The sequence below is a fragment of the Denticeps clupeoides genome, chromosome 4 (genome assembly GCF_900700375.1).
Source record: "Denticeps clupeoides chromosome 4, fDenClu1.1, whole genome shotgun sequence".
NCBI lineage: Eukaryota > Metazoa > Chordata > Actinopteri > Clupeiformes > Denticipitidae > Denticeps > Denticeps clupeoides.
In genome coordinates this window covers 10,337,100-10,350,618 of record NC_041710.1, presented here as the reverse complement: position 1 = coordinate 10,350,618, position 13,519 = coordinate 10,337,100, and the positions used below count along the sequence as shown (strand labels likewise).

General features: G+C 41.3%; 2 protein-coding genes across 3 annotated transcripts; one reads left to right on the top strand and one right to left on the bottom strand.

The window, feature by feature from the left end:
* Positions 1–396: 396 nt before the first annotated feature.
* On the top strand, positions 397–3,595 carry nebl (nebulette). Of its 2 annotated transcripts, XM_028978193.1 has the most exons (7): positions 397–739; positions 873–967; positions 1,135–1,219; positions 1,615–1,722; positions 1,788–1,965; positions 2,774–2,889; positions 2,980–3,595. In XM_028978193.1, the coding sequence occupies exons 1-7, from the start codon at positions 671–673 to the stop codon at positions 3,154–3,156; spliced, it is 828 nt and encodes a 275-aa protein (XP_028834026.1). In that variant the 5' UTR covers positions 397–670; the 3' UTR covers positions 3,157–3,595. The 2 variants fall into 2 exon arrangements, with proteins under 2 accessions (XP_028834026.1, XP_028834027.1); XM_028978194.1 differs by lacking the exon at positions 397–739 and having other exon boundaries at positions 1,170–1,219.
* Positions 3,596–4,368: 773 nt separating this feature from the next.
* Positions 4,369–11,502, bottom strand: riok1 (RIO kinase 1 (yeast)). The gene is made up of 17 exons (XM_028978192.1): positions 11,375–11,502; positions 11,028–11,250; positions 10,737–10,827; positions 10,558–10,627; positions 9,510–9,552; positions 9,323–9,415; positions 9,067–9,179; positions 8,884–8,964; positions 8,578–8,664; positions 8,030–8,167; positions 7,814–7,917; positions 7,431–7,537; positions 5,953–6,018; positions 5,752–5,871; positions 5,603–5,656; positions 5,036–5,176; positions 4,369–4,607 (listed from the first exon to the last, which is right to left on the bottom strand). The coding sequence occupies exons 1-17, from the start codon at positions 11,422–11,424 to the stop codon at positions 4,497–4,499; spliced, it is 1,692 nt and encodes a 563-aa protein (XP_028834025.1). The 5' UTR covers positions 11,425–11,502; the 3' UTR covers positions 4,369–4,496.
* Between the last annotated feature and the right edge of the window lie 2,017 nt (positions 11,503–13,519).

Below are 13,519 nucleotides of genomic sequence, written 5' to 3'. Positions count from 1 at the left end.
TTATAATCATAATTATACCAACATTTAGTGAGTGAGAAAGTGAGTGAGTGAGTGAGTGTGAGTGAAAAAGAGAGTGTGTGAGAGAGAGGGTGGGTGAAAGACTGCGAGAGATTAAGTTAGTGAGTGAGTTAGAGAGTGAGAGGGTGAGTGAGTGAGGGAGTGAGAGAGAGAGAGTGAGTGAGTGAGGGAGTGAGAGAGAGAGAGTGAATGAGTGAGAGAGTGAATGAAAAAGTGAGTGTGTGAGAGAGTGTGGGTGAAAGAGTGTGAGAGATTAAGTTAGTGAGTGAGTTAGAGAGTGAGAGGGTGAGTGGGTGGGTGAGAGAGAATGAGTGAGGGAGTGAGTGAGTGAATGAAAAAGTGAGTGTGTGAGAGAGTGTGGGTGAAAGAGTGTGAGAGATTAAGTTAGTGAGTGAGTTAGAGAGTGAGTGAGTGAGAAGGTGAGAGAGTGAGTGTGAGAGAGAGTGTTGCTTGCTGTTGATAGGGATGGGTGTGATGGGTTTGGCTTGGCCCGGTTTCCTCACGCTGCTCTCCAGGCTCCCACGCTGTTACTCGGGTGGACGGACACGGAACAGGAGCAAGTGCGCATTAGTATATAACAAGGACGAGATTCATTGGAATTTTGAAATATAAAAATTTGAATGAATCCTCTGGAAATTAACGTGCAGCTGAAATGAACCCGTCATGCTCACGCTGTGGCAAAATTGTCTACGCAACAGAAAAAGTAAATTGCCTGGATAAGGTAAAAAAAAAATTTTTTATATTACTTTTACTTTTATAAACCAATCTATAAAATTGTTTCATCTTTACTGAAACAAAGGTTGATTAAGCAAAAAAAATAATGATGATAATAATAATGATGTCAAAATATCTAGTGCTGGCACAAAGGATGTTTCCACTGCGAAGTCTGCCGAATGACCCTCAACATGAACAACTACAAAGGCTACGAAAAGAAGCCCTACTGTAATGCGTACGTAGAGAGGACTGAGAAATCAGACTTTAGGATTGTGATCTATTATCTTGCATTATCTATACAGTGTGTGTGTGTGTGTGTGTGTGTGTGTGTGTGTGTGTGTGTGTGTGTGTGTGTGTGTGTGTGTGTATATATATATATATATATAATTTTCTTGACTTCAGACACTACCCAAAACAAACATTTACCATTGTGGCAGACACGCCGGAGAATCTGCGGTTGAGGCAGCAGAGCGAACTGCAGAGTCAGGTGGGTGCACTGTTGACCCCGGGACGACCCGTCTCCTGAGCTCGCATACAAGATTTCTTTCGCTTGTTTGTTCAGGGCGAGGTGTATTCGGTTCCTGACATTAGTGTAGTGCGTCAATAGGAAGTGGGACAAAGTGAGCGTGTGCCGGTGGGAGAGAGGGTGTGATGCTCAGAGGTCAGCATGGAGGCAGGCAGGGCAGCTGTCGACTCTGTGGTGAGCTGAAGAATCCCACTGGCATCTCCACCTGGCGGCCTGGACCTCGGTGCCAGATCTGTGCTGTGGGGCTTCGCCAAGAAAAACACTCGAAATAATAGCAGCACATTTGCCACACGTCAGTGTCTGTAAATGTGGACGGCGACATGATTCGATATTAATAATTTCTCACGATTTCACAGGTGAGGTATAGAAAAGACTTTGAGGAAAGCAAGGGGCGGGGCTTCAACTTTGTCATGGACACGCCTGAGCTTCAGAGGCTGAAGAGGACACAGGATCAGATCAGTAATGTAAGCATGGGTTTTGTGCCCTTCAGCACTATTTTCAACTGAAATGGCATTTACATTTATTACAGGTAAAGTATCATAAAGACTTTGAGGTGATGGGAGGACAAGGTCTTTCTCAAGGTGTGAGGACATCATACATAGTAAGAGCTCAAGTGAAACCAAATGTGCAGGCCGATGTAAACACAACAGAGAAGAGCGTACAGCAGTACATCTCAGACACGGACCGAAGGCCTGGAATCATTGTAGGTGGGTATTCATAGCATGCTCATATGTTTAAAAAAAATTAAAAAAAAAGGTTTCTATTGGAGAAGCGCATCCTTCTTCTTCTTTCGGCTGCTCCTGTCAGCCAGTCTGGTTGTCCGTAAAATCGACCTGGCAAAGCCAGTTTTAAGCCAGATGCCCTTCCTGACGCAACCCTCCCCATTTACCCGGGCCTGGGACCGGCACCAAGAGACGCGCGCTCTCGTGCGTTTCCAGCGGATGGGGACAGTGCAGTTATTGTGCCCTCCATTCTACTGAAGACAAAAAAAAGCTGCAATTTGTAAGAAATTTGGAACCAGCGCAGTGTAGATTATAGTCATTTTCCAGCCAAGCAATCACTTTGTTGCAATATAGTGGAATCACACAAACTAAAATTGGTATTTTTATTAAAAAGAAAACAAACAATATTGTCTTTGAAACCAACAAGGACGAGCAGTTTCTAAAATGATTTAGGCAACCAACTCTGTGTTGTGATTCTGTGGTTTTAGTTATCAGCACCAGTTTGTTGTTCTGTGAACAAACTAGTGAACAAGCTCACATACCAAACCGCCAAGGTGCCACTGAGCAAAGCACCGTACCCACACACTGCTCCCCGGGCACCTGTCATGGTTGCCCACTGCTCACCAATGGTGATGGTTAAAAGCAGAGGACACATTTTGTTGTGTCACCATGTGCTGGGCTTGCTTTGATCCACAATGACAAAAAAATAAACTTTTTCACTTTTATGTTCATTGATTTGAACACCGGCTCATTGTAATGGTGTGGAATGTCACCTGTGACATCTCTGGTGCAGCTCCTGTGCTTCCTGGCGCATATTACTCCAGCGGACACATGCAAGGAAACAGTTACATGCACCAGACCAGCATGCATTCCTTGCGGTCACTGCAACTTCGGTCACACCACACTATGGTGAGTCCACCCATCACGCTCAGCCACCTCAGCGACCTGTTGTAAGTGGGACCTTGAAGCCGGCTTCACCAGACCCTCTCTCCTGTGTAGAGCGTGTACAGAGCCATGTACGACTACGCGGCCCGGGACTGCGACGAGGTCTCCTTCCGCGATGGGGATATCATCCAGTTTGTGCAGCCCATCGATGAAGGCTGGCTGTATGGCACGGTGCAGAGGACCGGACACTCCGGGATGCTGCCGGCTAACTACGTTGAGGGCATCCGCTAAAGTAAAGGCGCCTGTTTCAGCAGACAGATCGTTTCAGACTGCAGCATGTAGTCAAAACCAGTTGTAAATCAAATCTCAAGTTTTTTTTTTTTATATCTACACATTAATGGTCCAAGAAAGGGAATACTGTAATAATAGGCAAGAGGTCAAAGGGCAAGTTTAATACATAAGCACAATTACTTCTTGCATCTGTAACGTCACCGCAAGTGCAGAACTGCATTTATGCCACAGTGCACAGATTAATGGTAATTTGCGAAAAGTGTTTAACAGTTCCATCTCTCATTCAGCCATGTGCAGAACCCGGTCATGTGACATTGTAAATTACAAAAATGTGAGATAAAATGATGCCCAGGTTTACAATAACAGCTGTACAGTCGTATCTTAAAAAAAAAAAAAAAAATACTGGTTTTCACAAATTTTGCTCCTTCCCTTTTCATTATGGCAATTTGCATTCTCCAGAATGTTATGAAGAGTGATCAGATGAATTGCAAAGTCCCTCTTTACCATGAAAATGAACTTAAAAGGAGGGCGATGCTTGAAAAGAACACATGATGCAAGGAAACACATCTTTGTCTTGCATAAAAATCTTCAATTATTTATCAGATAATATAGAGGTTCAAGTGTTGTGAAGAAGGCCGTCTCCTATAGAGGATTCAGCTGCAAGATCGGGGTGCCACCAGTGCAGAGCTTGCTCATGAATGGCAGCAGGCAGGTGAGTGAGAAGCAGTGTAACTGAGAAGTCTCACAGGCAAAAATGAAAAAGAGCAAGATGAAAGCAAAAATGCCTGTTGACAAAATTTCAGCCTTTTATTTTACATTTCAACGTCATATTTTTGTTTGATATTAGGAACGTTTTGTTTCAAAATTTTGGCACAAATCTGATCCCATTGTAATTTTTAAAAATATTTCAGTACACCACAGAAACAACTGACAAAAAGATCTAAAAACACTGAAGCAGCAAACTTTGGGAAATCAAGTATTTGTGTAATTCTCAAAACTTTTAGCTGTCATTCATGTACATTAAAATTATTCCTAAAATAAAACATATTGTGGATACCTCTCATACTTTGCTCTTATTTTTTTGCTGTCAAATGTGCTAATAAAATAAGAACTACAGAAATGAAATGCCATTTAAAACTGGATTTTATCAAAGCATTGTAAATATAAAGGAATTTTAGTCATGTGTTAAATAGTCATTCAATTAAAGTCATGTTAAAATGTAAAAGAATGTATTTTTATTGTTCCACTTTGTGGAAGACACAAGTAGCGTGAAGAGTCAACTTGGTAAACATGTAAGACATGGTGAATTTGCATGTTTTAAAATGAACGACTCAGTCTCGTCATCTTCCCTTCTTCCTCTTCGCTATTTTCTCCTTGCGCTTTTTCACATGCTTTGGAACTTTATTTTTTCTTTTCTCCCTCTGGGCTTCTTTTACCAGTTTCTTTCTTTCCTAAGAGAAGACAGAAGGTGGACTTGAATAGAACATTGTTACTCAGCTGGCACCATTACTGCTGCGTAGCTCAGCATTTCAGTTTTGTTGTATGAGTGTTATTGCAGCGACACCAATCACGGACTCCCAGGAGCCGGTTTAGCTGCCACTTTAGTGTGAGAACTAGACATTGGAACCTGGTGCCCACTGTAAGTTCATATCTGGAAAGAGTTCAAAATGAGTCCTACCTCAGAAATTGTATTACTTAAATGAATATTATTAATTACTGATCATCATCTCCAGTCACAACTGAAGCACTAGTCAAGACGACAACTTTTAAACAACCCCAGCAAGTGAAAAGTATTACAACTATAGTGCATTGAGAAAACTGCACTACATTTAGGCTTCAGGTTATGAACATAAAATAAAATTTCACTTTCACCACTCACCTTTCTGTCCAGTGGGGTTGAGCCACATGCAGCCCCTTCTTCTTCACCAGCAGAACTGTCATCTTCCCCTTCTTCCTCCTCCTCCTCTTCCTCTGAGGCTGAACTTCCATCCTTACTGCAGTGTTCTAGTAATGAGGGGACCTTGGATGGGCCAAAAGCAAAATTCATTCAACAATCCGACATCCACTGTCTACAGCAGCAGTATGATGAATCAGGCAGTTTAGATGAACTCGGAGGAAATGGGTGCTGTTGCACTCTAGCATGGGACAGAGCAGGTTATTTTTTTGTACTCTAACGGATGAACTGATGAGAAGTTACTCTGCCAACACAAAGACATTTAAACACACAGTGAATCTTACTTGCCATCCCGGGTTAAAAGAACAATGCTTCTTGTTTTGGGATTGCCATTGCTTTTTTTTACCCTGCCCTGAACCTATTTTTCAAAACTTGCATGTAACATCTAAAATTTAAACTGTCTTTCTGTAATGTTACTATAGTTCATGCAAATTCAAACAGCAGGAACCCTAAAGCGTTATTCAAATCAATCAAATATATAGTGGTGCTTACTGTCTGAACCCCAGACAGATCTTTTTTCAGTCCTGTCACTGTCTGGTAGAGGATCTGTACACACACAATAAAAAGACAATATGTGATTTAGCATTATTATGAAATCACAAACACAGATCAAAATTCATGAAGTGGGGTATGCGACTCACGGTGTCATGCTGTGTGTTCAAGGATGCATCTTCATCTTTGATCTTCATCATAGAGTCCACATCACGTTCATAATGGCTGACTTCTGTAAGTGTTCTTGGGATGTAGGCATTCTTAAACACCTGAAATAAGACCACAACAGGGCATGAGATGGCCTAATGGAGCACAAGAGAAGCTGAATTAAAAAATGCTATGCTATTCACCGCCTCATCCACTTTATCCTGGTTTGACCGTTCCTCCGGTGTTCTCTCAGAAGCGATCTCCATTGCCTGCAGTGACACAATCTGCGGTTAACTGAGGCCTTGTTTTCCTAAATTGGAGAAACCTGAGGACTGGGGAATATACAAGCCCTGCACACCACCACGGCACCATGAAGCCATGCCGCTAACCTCCACTCCACCATGTCCAGCTTCAGCGGCATATAGTCAAAGTTGCAGAGAGACTTGTCCAGGGCTCAGTCTCATTTGTTTAATGAGGGGAAAAATACAGCATATAAATCTCACACTAATTGCAATTTCTCCCCATTAACATGATAATTCACATCACAATGTATTTCTGGGAGTTTTAATTACCACGTGTAGGGCTGAAACCATTATTCGAGTAACTAGAATGATTCGATTATAAAAAATGTTCGAGGAAAATTCTTTGCCTCGAGGCTTCGTTTAATTCATCACCAAAGTCCATCTATTATCGTATCGCACCACCGGTATCATTGTTTTACACGGACTGTTTTAACTGAAGCGCATTTCGAAGATTTAATGAGGCGCGATTTATTTCGAGCTCTATGGCAATGGCGGAAAATGAAGATACTGGTGTGTGTAAAAGGCATAAAATGTCTAAAGAGCGGGACCATTTTACACAGCGTAAGGTGGACAATGTAGTGCAGTGTATACACTGAAAAATGGACCTGGCCTACCATAAAAGTACTTTGTCAATGTTACAGCACCTTAACCGAACAAATCCTCACGTAAACTGCACTTCTCCAAGCAGACTCAGAGCTTCTACAAGGTATCGTATTTTTATGATTGCTAACTAACATTAGCACTTCTTAGAACGTACATTATTTGTAATTATTTGTGTTATGACTCGATAGTGACGAGGCAAATACACCAAGATCTCTCACGTAATTCATCCGTCCTCATCTCTCCCTCTACTGCGCGCCCCACACACACACTCACACTCACACACACTGATAGGTTACTCAAAACACGCTTTCGCCATACATAAGGTAGTAATAAAAAATGCAACAGATGGAAAAATCATTCATTAGAATATAGATTTACTTTTGAGCGAGTTTATAGCATTTGTTGCACAAATCAATGTTTTTCCTTCCCCACAGTACATCACAACGGCGCATGGACTGCTTCGTCCGGACAGGCTTGCACGCATGCACTAAGACAAATTCTCTCTCTTTCTGTATTTTGCACATAACATTGCACAAAGACAAAAATTCTATCTACCTACCTCATCTGGATACAACTGGAAACTGAACTGTATTGTTTAAGTTGGATTATTAGCCAGCTTTAAATGCAATGCAGCATCAACAGCAACAAAAAAACATGTCTTATATAAGACATATGCTGTAACGTCCACATTCTGATCATGAAATAAATAAGAGAACACAATCTGCTGTGAACACCCACAAACATTACATTTCTGTGAAAAAAGGCCAGATCCTGACCTTTTCCAGGTACTGGTTGATGTTATCGCTGGTGATTGAGGGGTCTGTGATGAACTCAAACAGCTCGCGCATTGTCATCACTGCCACGCCGCGCTTCAGGAAGAAGTCTGTGCAAAGGACATGTCCATTTTACAAAAATAGCCTAATGCATGCAACTGTGACCCTGCAAAGGTGGAGGTTTGCTGCCATGGAGACAATGTGCACTGTTATCTAATCATACATGCTGAAAGGACACACTGAGCACGAACTGTCAAAACCCACTTGACGCTTGACATTTTTCTCGCTCACAATCTGCTCCCTGGGTGGTTTAAATACTCGAGTGCAGTCTGTATATTTTTCAAAACTGAGCCTTTTGTGGAGCCTTTATTTCTGGTGCCACCCACCGTTGACATTGCTACAGTCCTTCCGTAAAAACTCCAAGGCGTGGGGGTGGTCGTGTTCCACTGACTGAGATACATCAATGATGTAGGCGTCACCATCATGGTACCTACACGCCCCCCAAAAAAAACAAAAAACAAAACAAAGGTTGTCAGACTGATTCATTCAAGTTTCACACACCAAGTTTCATGGTGTGTGAAGACTACTGAGCCTCCACTTACAGCATGTTGAACTCGCTGAGGTCCGCATGCACCAGACGGGCCTCCTGGTACATCTTACGCATGTTCTGGATGACCTGCAGGTACAGTTCTCGTGCCTTGGATTCGGAGAGAGCTGCATTCTTCAGCAGTGGGGCGGGCCTAATTAACAGAAATATAGAATAGTGGATTAAAAAAATTAAGTCCAAGTAATGCTCTAATTGCTTTCCCATTTTTGATAGATACTGGTTTAAACTTCAAAATTGATCACATACACGTTGATTGTTCAGCTGAAATGCACACATTTTAATGCATATTTCAATGCATAACCGGTTACTAGGTTTATGGTGCAAATTATGATTCAAATATGGCCAGGAAAGGTACAAACACTATAGCACTGTGAATTTTGGTGATCCCGAATCCTTTTAAACAGTGCTTGAGTATCTGAGACCATTTTCTGACAAAAACCTCTTTAAGATAAGAACGTGACAGATAAATGTGAACACGTAGGTTGCTGGATAACACAATGAGCTAGAGAAATTATGGAAAGCTCAACTGTATACTGATCTTACATTTCATTTTTGCCAATGAAGCCCATGATGAGAACATGACTCCGCAGCATGATCGGCTCTGGGCTGGGTATCTCAGCGGTCTGAAGCCTGTCAATCACAGGACCGAAGGACAATCAGAGAAGTGGTTATCAGGAGGTCTTAGATTACACTTACAGTAGTTAAAAAAAAGTATCTACAAGACAGAATGACCAAAATACTGGACAGAATGAATAGATACATTTAACAGGACACAGGCATTACATATTCAGACATTAAAAATGCAAAACACATTGGCATTACTCAGACCTACATGGAACATCAGCTCACCTGATCAGATTTCTCATTTCCTTCTCTGCCCATGTCCGAACCATCTTCCGGGGGTTCCCTTTGCAGTAACCATGTCTGAACCTAAACAGCAATGGTCATTTGATATTTTTCATTCTCACAACAACAAGGATTTAGTACAAGCTCTCACATGTACTATAGTGTCGTTATATGTGGGAAAACTACCTGAATTCCCCACTGACATATTTATCCCGGTCCTTAAACAGTAGAATTGATGTCTTATATATTTTGATCGCTCTGCTTTCGCCCTTTCCAGTGGTTGCATGGTAGACATTTGCCTAATAAACAAGAAAAAAAATACATGTGTACATCGAAAATTCATTATTAATGAAAGCAGCTAAAACAGTTCTGTGATTAGTTCTCTAACAATATGAATTAGGGTTCTTCTACACCCTGACATTTGACTTGAGGAAGTGTTTACCTCCTTCCCTGTGCTGATGCAGCCATTGATCTCAGAGATGACGCCTCGGCTGAGCATTTTGAAAAGAATCATGCGCGTCCTTGGGTCTAAGACCTGGATATCAAATGAAACATTTAAATATTAAACATTAAATATAGGAAATGGTTATGTAGCAAAGAATGTGATGGTTCAGGACAGTCAGGCTCACCTGCTCAACAGTTGCTCTGTCTGACTTATCTTTAACGCGATACCTAAACACAAAAAACGTAGAACAAAAAAAAAAAGAAAAAAAAGTTTATTAATATTATTATAAAATTATGTCCCATTTTTTATTGGAAAACAACTACATAATATATATTTATAGTATCTAACATACTGTTTAATAGGGTATAACAAAACAAATCCATCTATATAACTGACAGGGGCGTGCAAAATTTTAACTACTACGACTACCATTGTGTTCATGAACAAGATGTTTATCCCTGAGGGGGGACTGTCCCTGTAACTACTGTAAATTGCTCAGAATAAGGGTATTACTGCTATAAAGGTAAATTTAAACTCTCAGGAAACTTTTACCTAAGTTCGAGACCTTAGCTGTGGCATATTCACAATCATTAGGTAAGTTAATGTGATTGTAGAATGATAATCACTTTCAGTGTAATACAATTCTTACGAGTACTAATTTTCCCTTAAGACAAAAAAAAATTAAGAGAGCATGAAACGTCCCTTTGGATATCTTGTATCCATTGTCAGAAGCCAGTCTGTATGGGGTGACAAGTGCTTATTTTAAAATGCATGCTCTGCCACAAAATGGGTGTGTTGTATAAAGGACAGAAAATTTCACTTCACCCACAAAACTTATAGTGAAAGATAATGTCATGCAATGCATGACTAATGGCATCCTGTGAACAAAATGTCTTTGTCTCCCTTCTGAGGACAAAATGCGACAAAGTGTAAGTTCGGTTCTGCTTTTTATCATTATATAATTTATTTTGTGGCACATAATGAATTTTGAAAGTTACACAAAGCAGAGCACCCAGTGCACACAACAAAATGTGTCCTCTGCTTTTAACCATCACCGCGTGGGCAGCCATGAAAGGCACCCAGGGAGCAGTGTGCGGGGACAGTGCCTTGCTCAAGGGGACCTCAGTGGAAATGTGGTGGCTTGGTACTTGACACCCTTCACCCCGTTCGTTTGTTACTAAATAATTCACATATAGTTCACATATAGTTGACATACAACTCTTTTTACATACGTGTCTGCCTGCAACTGCTTCTGCATGACAGTAACTTTGTTGATAACTGAATCTGCATAGTTCAGTTTATCTGTGAAAGGTGAAAAGCAGTTAGGGCAAATCTATTCAACCATGGACAAGATGAAATTACAAAAAAACGAAGACCACGTAAAGGCTTCTGGTGCAGCATTAGCCATTACCAAGATTAATCTTGTGTTCATATTTCCTCAAAACCTTGTCAGTAGGTGTTGCCATCTTCAGTGATTTGCTGCTTGGATTCTGTGGATTTGCCTGGCAAGATAAAATTTAAAAGAATGCGTCACCTGGACCATGAACCACAGTCATATACTTTAAATTTTAACACAGTACAACCTCTGCTGACGATAGCGTGATAGGGAAAAACTCATCTGCAGGACAACTGAACTTCAATCCATTCCACGTTCTAACATTTCTTTCCATGATATAACGGAGCGGACGTCTCATGATCATACCTGATGGGTGCTCCCGGTTCGTGACGCAGCGTATCGCTTGGTGAAGTCACTACACCCTCCGGTCGCAACCCAGTCCCAGTCCTCCTCCTCGTCATCATCATCATCATCATCATACTCCTGCTCTTCATCGCTCTTGTCGTATGATCCAGCGTCCAAATTGATTTGCTTCACTTCGGTCTCCACCGCGCATGTCTGATCTGTCTGTGGGCTGGTCGTAGGCTCGCTGCGTGAAACAGGCAGACTTCACATTAAACGCCACCAAAAAAAAAAAAAGTCACAGACCAACCACACAAAATACACATCTATAGTAGATAAAAAAAAAGAAGTGCTGATCACACTTCACACACCTGTCCTCCGCATCATCAAACTGCCCTGGAACGATCTGAGGCTCGGACATGCCGATATCGGAGGATTAAAACCAACACGTGCGTGCCGAGCCACAACACAAGTCGGCGTGTGCACTTCCGGTCACGTGCGTACAGAAGCTGAGACGGGACCGCCCAAAACGCGTTTTTTTTTCCACACTGCTGGGCTGCGGTCACATTTAAACAGCGGGATCGGTCTCGTCACAGTCACGCCGACGAGTGTTATAGTTATAGGCAGAGGTGTGGACTCGAGTTACATGACTTGGACTCGAGTCATGAATTTGATGACTTAAGACTCGACTTGACAAAATGTAAAGAGACTTGCAACTCGACTTGGACTTTAACATCATTGACTCGTGACTTCACTTGGACTTGAGCCGTTTGACTTGACAAGACTTGCTGTTTCCCAGAAAACCCAAAGATTAAAACGTATGTTATTACCGAACGCTCTGTATCTTTCAATTTGCTGTCGGCAAGACATCCAATCAAATTAGATCCACGTTGTTTTGATCCAACAGCATCCGTCCAATCAAATTACAGGACAGCCAATGCAGTGGAACTCTCAAATAACGCGCCAGTTAGACAAAATGATACCAAAGATAGTTTCGTTCGGATATAAAAACTACGAGGTGGTCAACAAAAAACGAATAGCAGTATGCAAAACATGCGGGTCGAAGATTACAGACGGAGATGCAACAACTTCCAACTTCGTTCGACATTTGAAGTTGCACAAAGAACGGTAAGTTCTGCTAACGCTTATTTGATAACTTTTCTTTGCTGTGTAGTTAAATCAATGAGGCTGTAAACTCCACTGCAAGTTCACTCCCTTAATTCGTTCACTTATTAAAGTGATTTTTTAAACCTGGTTGGATGAGGTACTTATACATAACATTAGTCAATGTACAGTATCATACACAGTAGACGGCAGTTAGCAGTAACGTGTATTTTAGCCACCTACAAAGACATACAGTACATACAAGTCATAACACAACGTTAAGATTGATATTATTAATATTAATAAAAAGTAGTGGTGGGCCGTTATCGGCGTTAACGTGCTGCGTGAATGAAAATATCGCCGTTAATCTATTCACAAAGTTGGGTTGGGAGCTGGGTCTACACTACGCAAGCTATTGTGCCGGAGTTAAATGGTTACGCTAGATTTATAAGTATATTTCTTCTTTCTTGTGTCTTTCAGTTTCTTATTTCCTAAAGACCTTTATTTTTTATTTTGTATACCCAGCGCGGATGTATACCTAGCGGATGTATACCTGCACTGTAGGGGGCGAGAACGAGTCTTCGAACTGTGAAATTACTAGAGCTGTAATACTCGGATCCTTTTTAGGATTCGGCTCCCTCTGAGTCACTCACTAAACTGATCCGTGAGTCACTCGAGTGAGTCACTCAGTACGCACCCGGATCAGAGAGCGGATTATCGCTCCTGGCGGTTAACTTCCTCTACAACCGGACTCATGGAGTTTACAATTTAGACATGGTGTAGTTAGGACTCGAAGGATTCGGTTCAATGGAGACCTCAGATTCGTGGCTCATGAGTCATTTAAAGGATCCGGGCAATTAACCCGGGTGAGTCATGAATCGCACAGCTCTAGAAATTACCACATCACGTGTCGTTCTCAAAGACTTACTTTTAGTCATTATTTGGGTAGCACACATATTCTGAATGCCTTTGGCAGAATTCAAATGAGCAATTTAATCTAGATTAATCTAGATCCACTAGAATCTAGATTAATGTAGATTAATTTAGATTGCTATAGATTAATCTAGATTAATTTAAATATCTTGAGATTAATCTAGATTAATTCCAAGATTACAGTGAGATTAATCTAGATTTAGAAAATTAATCTATGCCCACCTCTAATAAAAAGTAGTTTGAATACAATTAATTTGTGGCTATAAGGGATTTTCTGACATCTGTTTAATATGCTTACCTCTTACAGATTTGAAGAATACCAGTTGAACAAAAGGATCACAAATGAACCACGACAGCCTTCAATCTCACAATTCCTGGACAATCGTGTCAGGCATTACAGCATGAGTCATCCACAGCAGAAAGCTATCACCAATGCAATACTCTCCGACCTGATTATTGATTGCAACTTGCCCCTGTCT

Bases quoted from the DNA above. Each gene is read 5' to 3' on its own strand.
- nebl (XM_028978193.1), top strand. From the start codon at position 671: ATGAACCCGTCATGCTCACGCTGTGGCAAAATTGTCTACGCAACAGAA. The intron at 1,220-1,614 runs GTGGGTGCACTG...ACGATTTCACAG, and splicing joins AGAGCGAACTGCAGAGTCAG to GTGAGGTATAGAAAAGACTT. The intron at 1,966-2,773 runs GTGGGTATTCAT...TCTCTGGTGCAG, and splicing joins AAGGCCTGGAATCATTGTAG to CTCCTGTGCTTCCTGGCGCA.
- riok1 (XM_028978192.1), bottom strand. From the start codon at position 11,424: ATGTCCGAGCCTCAGATCGTTCCAGGGCAGTTTGATGATGCGGAGGAC. The intron at 11,251-11,374 runs GTGTGTGAAGTG...TGTTTCACGCAG, and splicing joins TTTGATGATGCGGAGGACAG to CGAGCCTACGACCAGCCCAC. The intron at 8,665-8,883 runs GTGAGCTGATGT...TGTGATTGACAG, and splicing joins GAAATGAGAAATCTGATCAG to GCTTCAGACCGCTGAGATAC.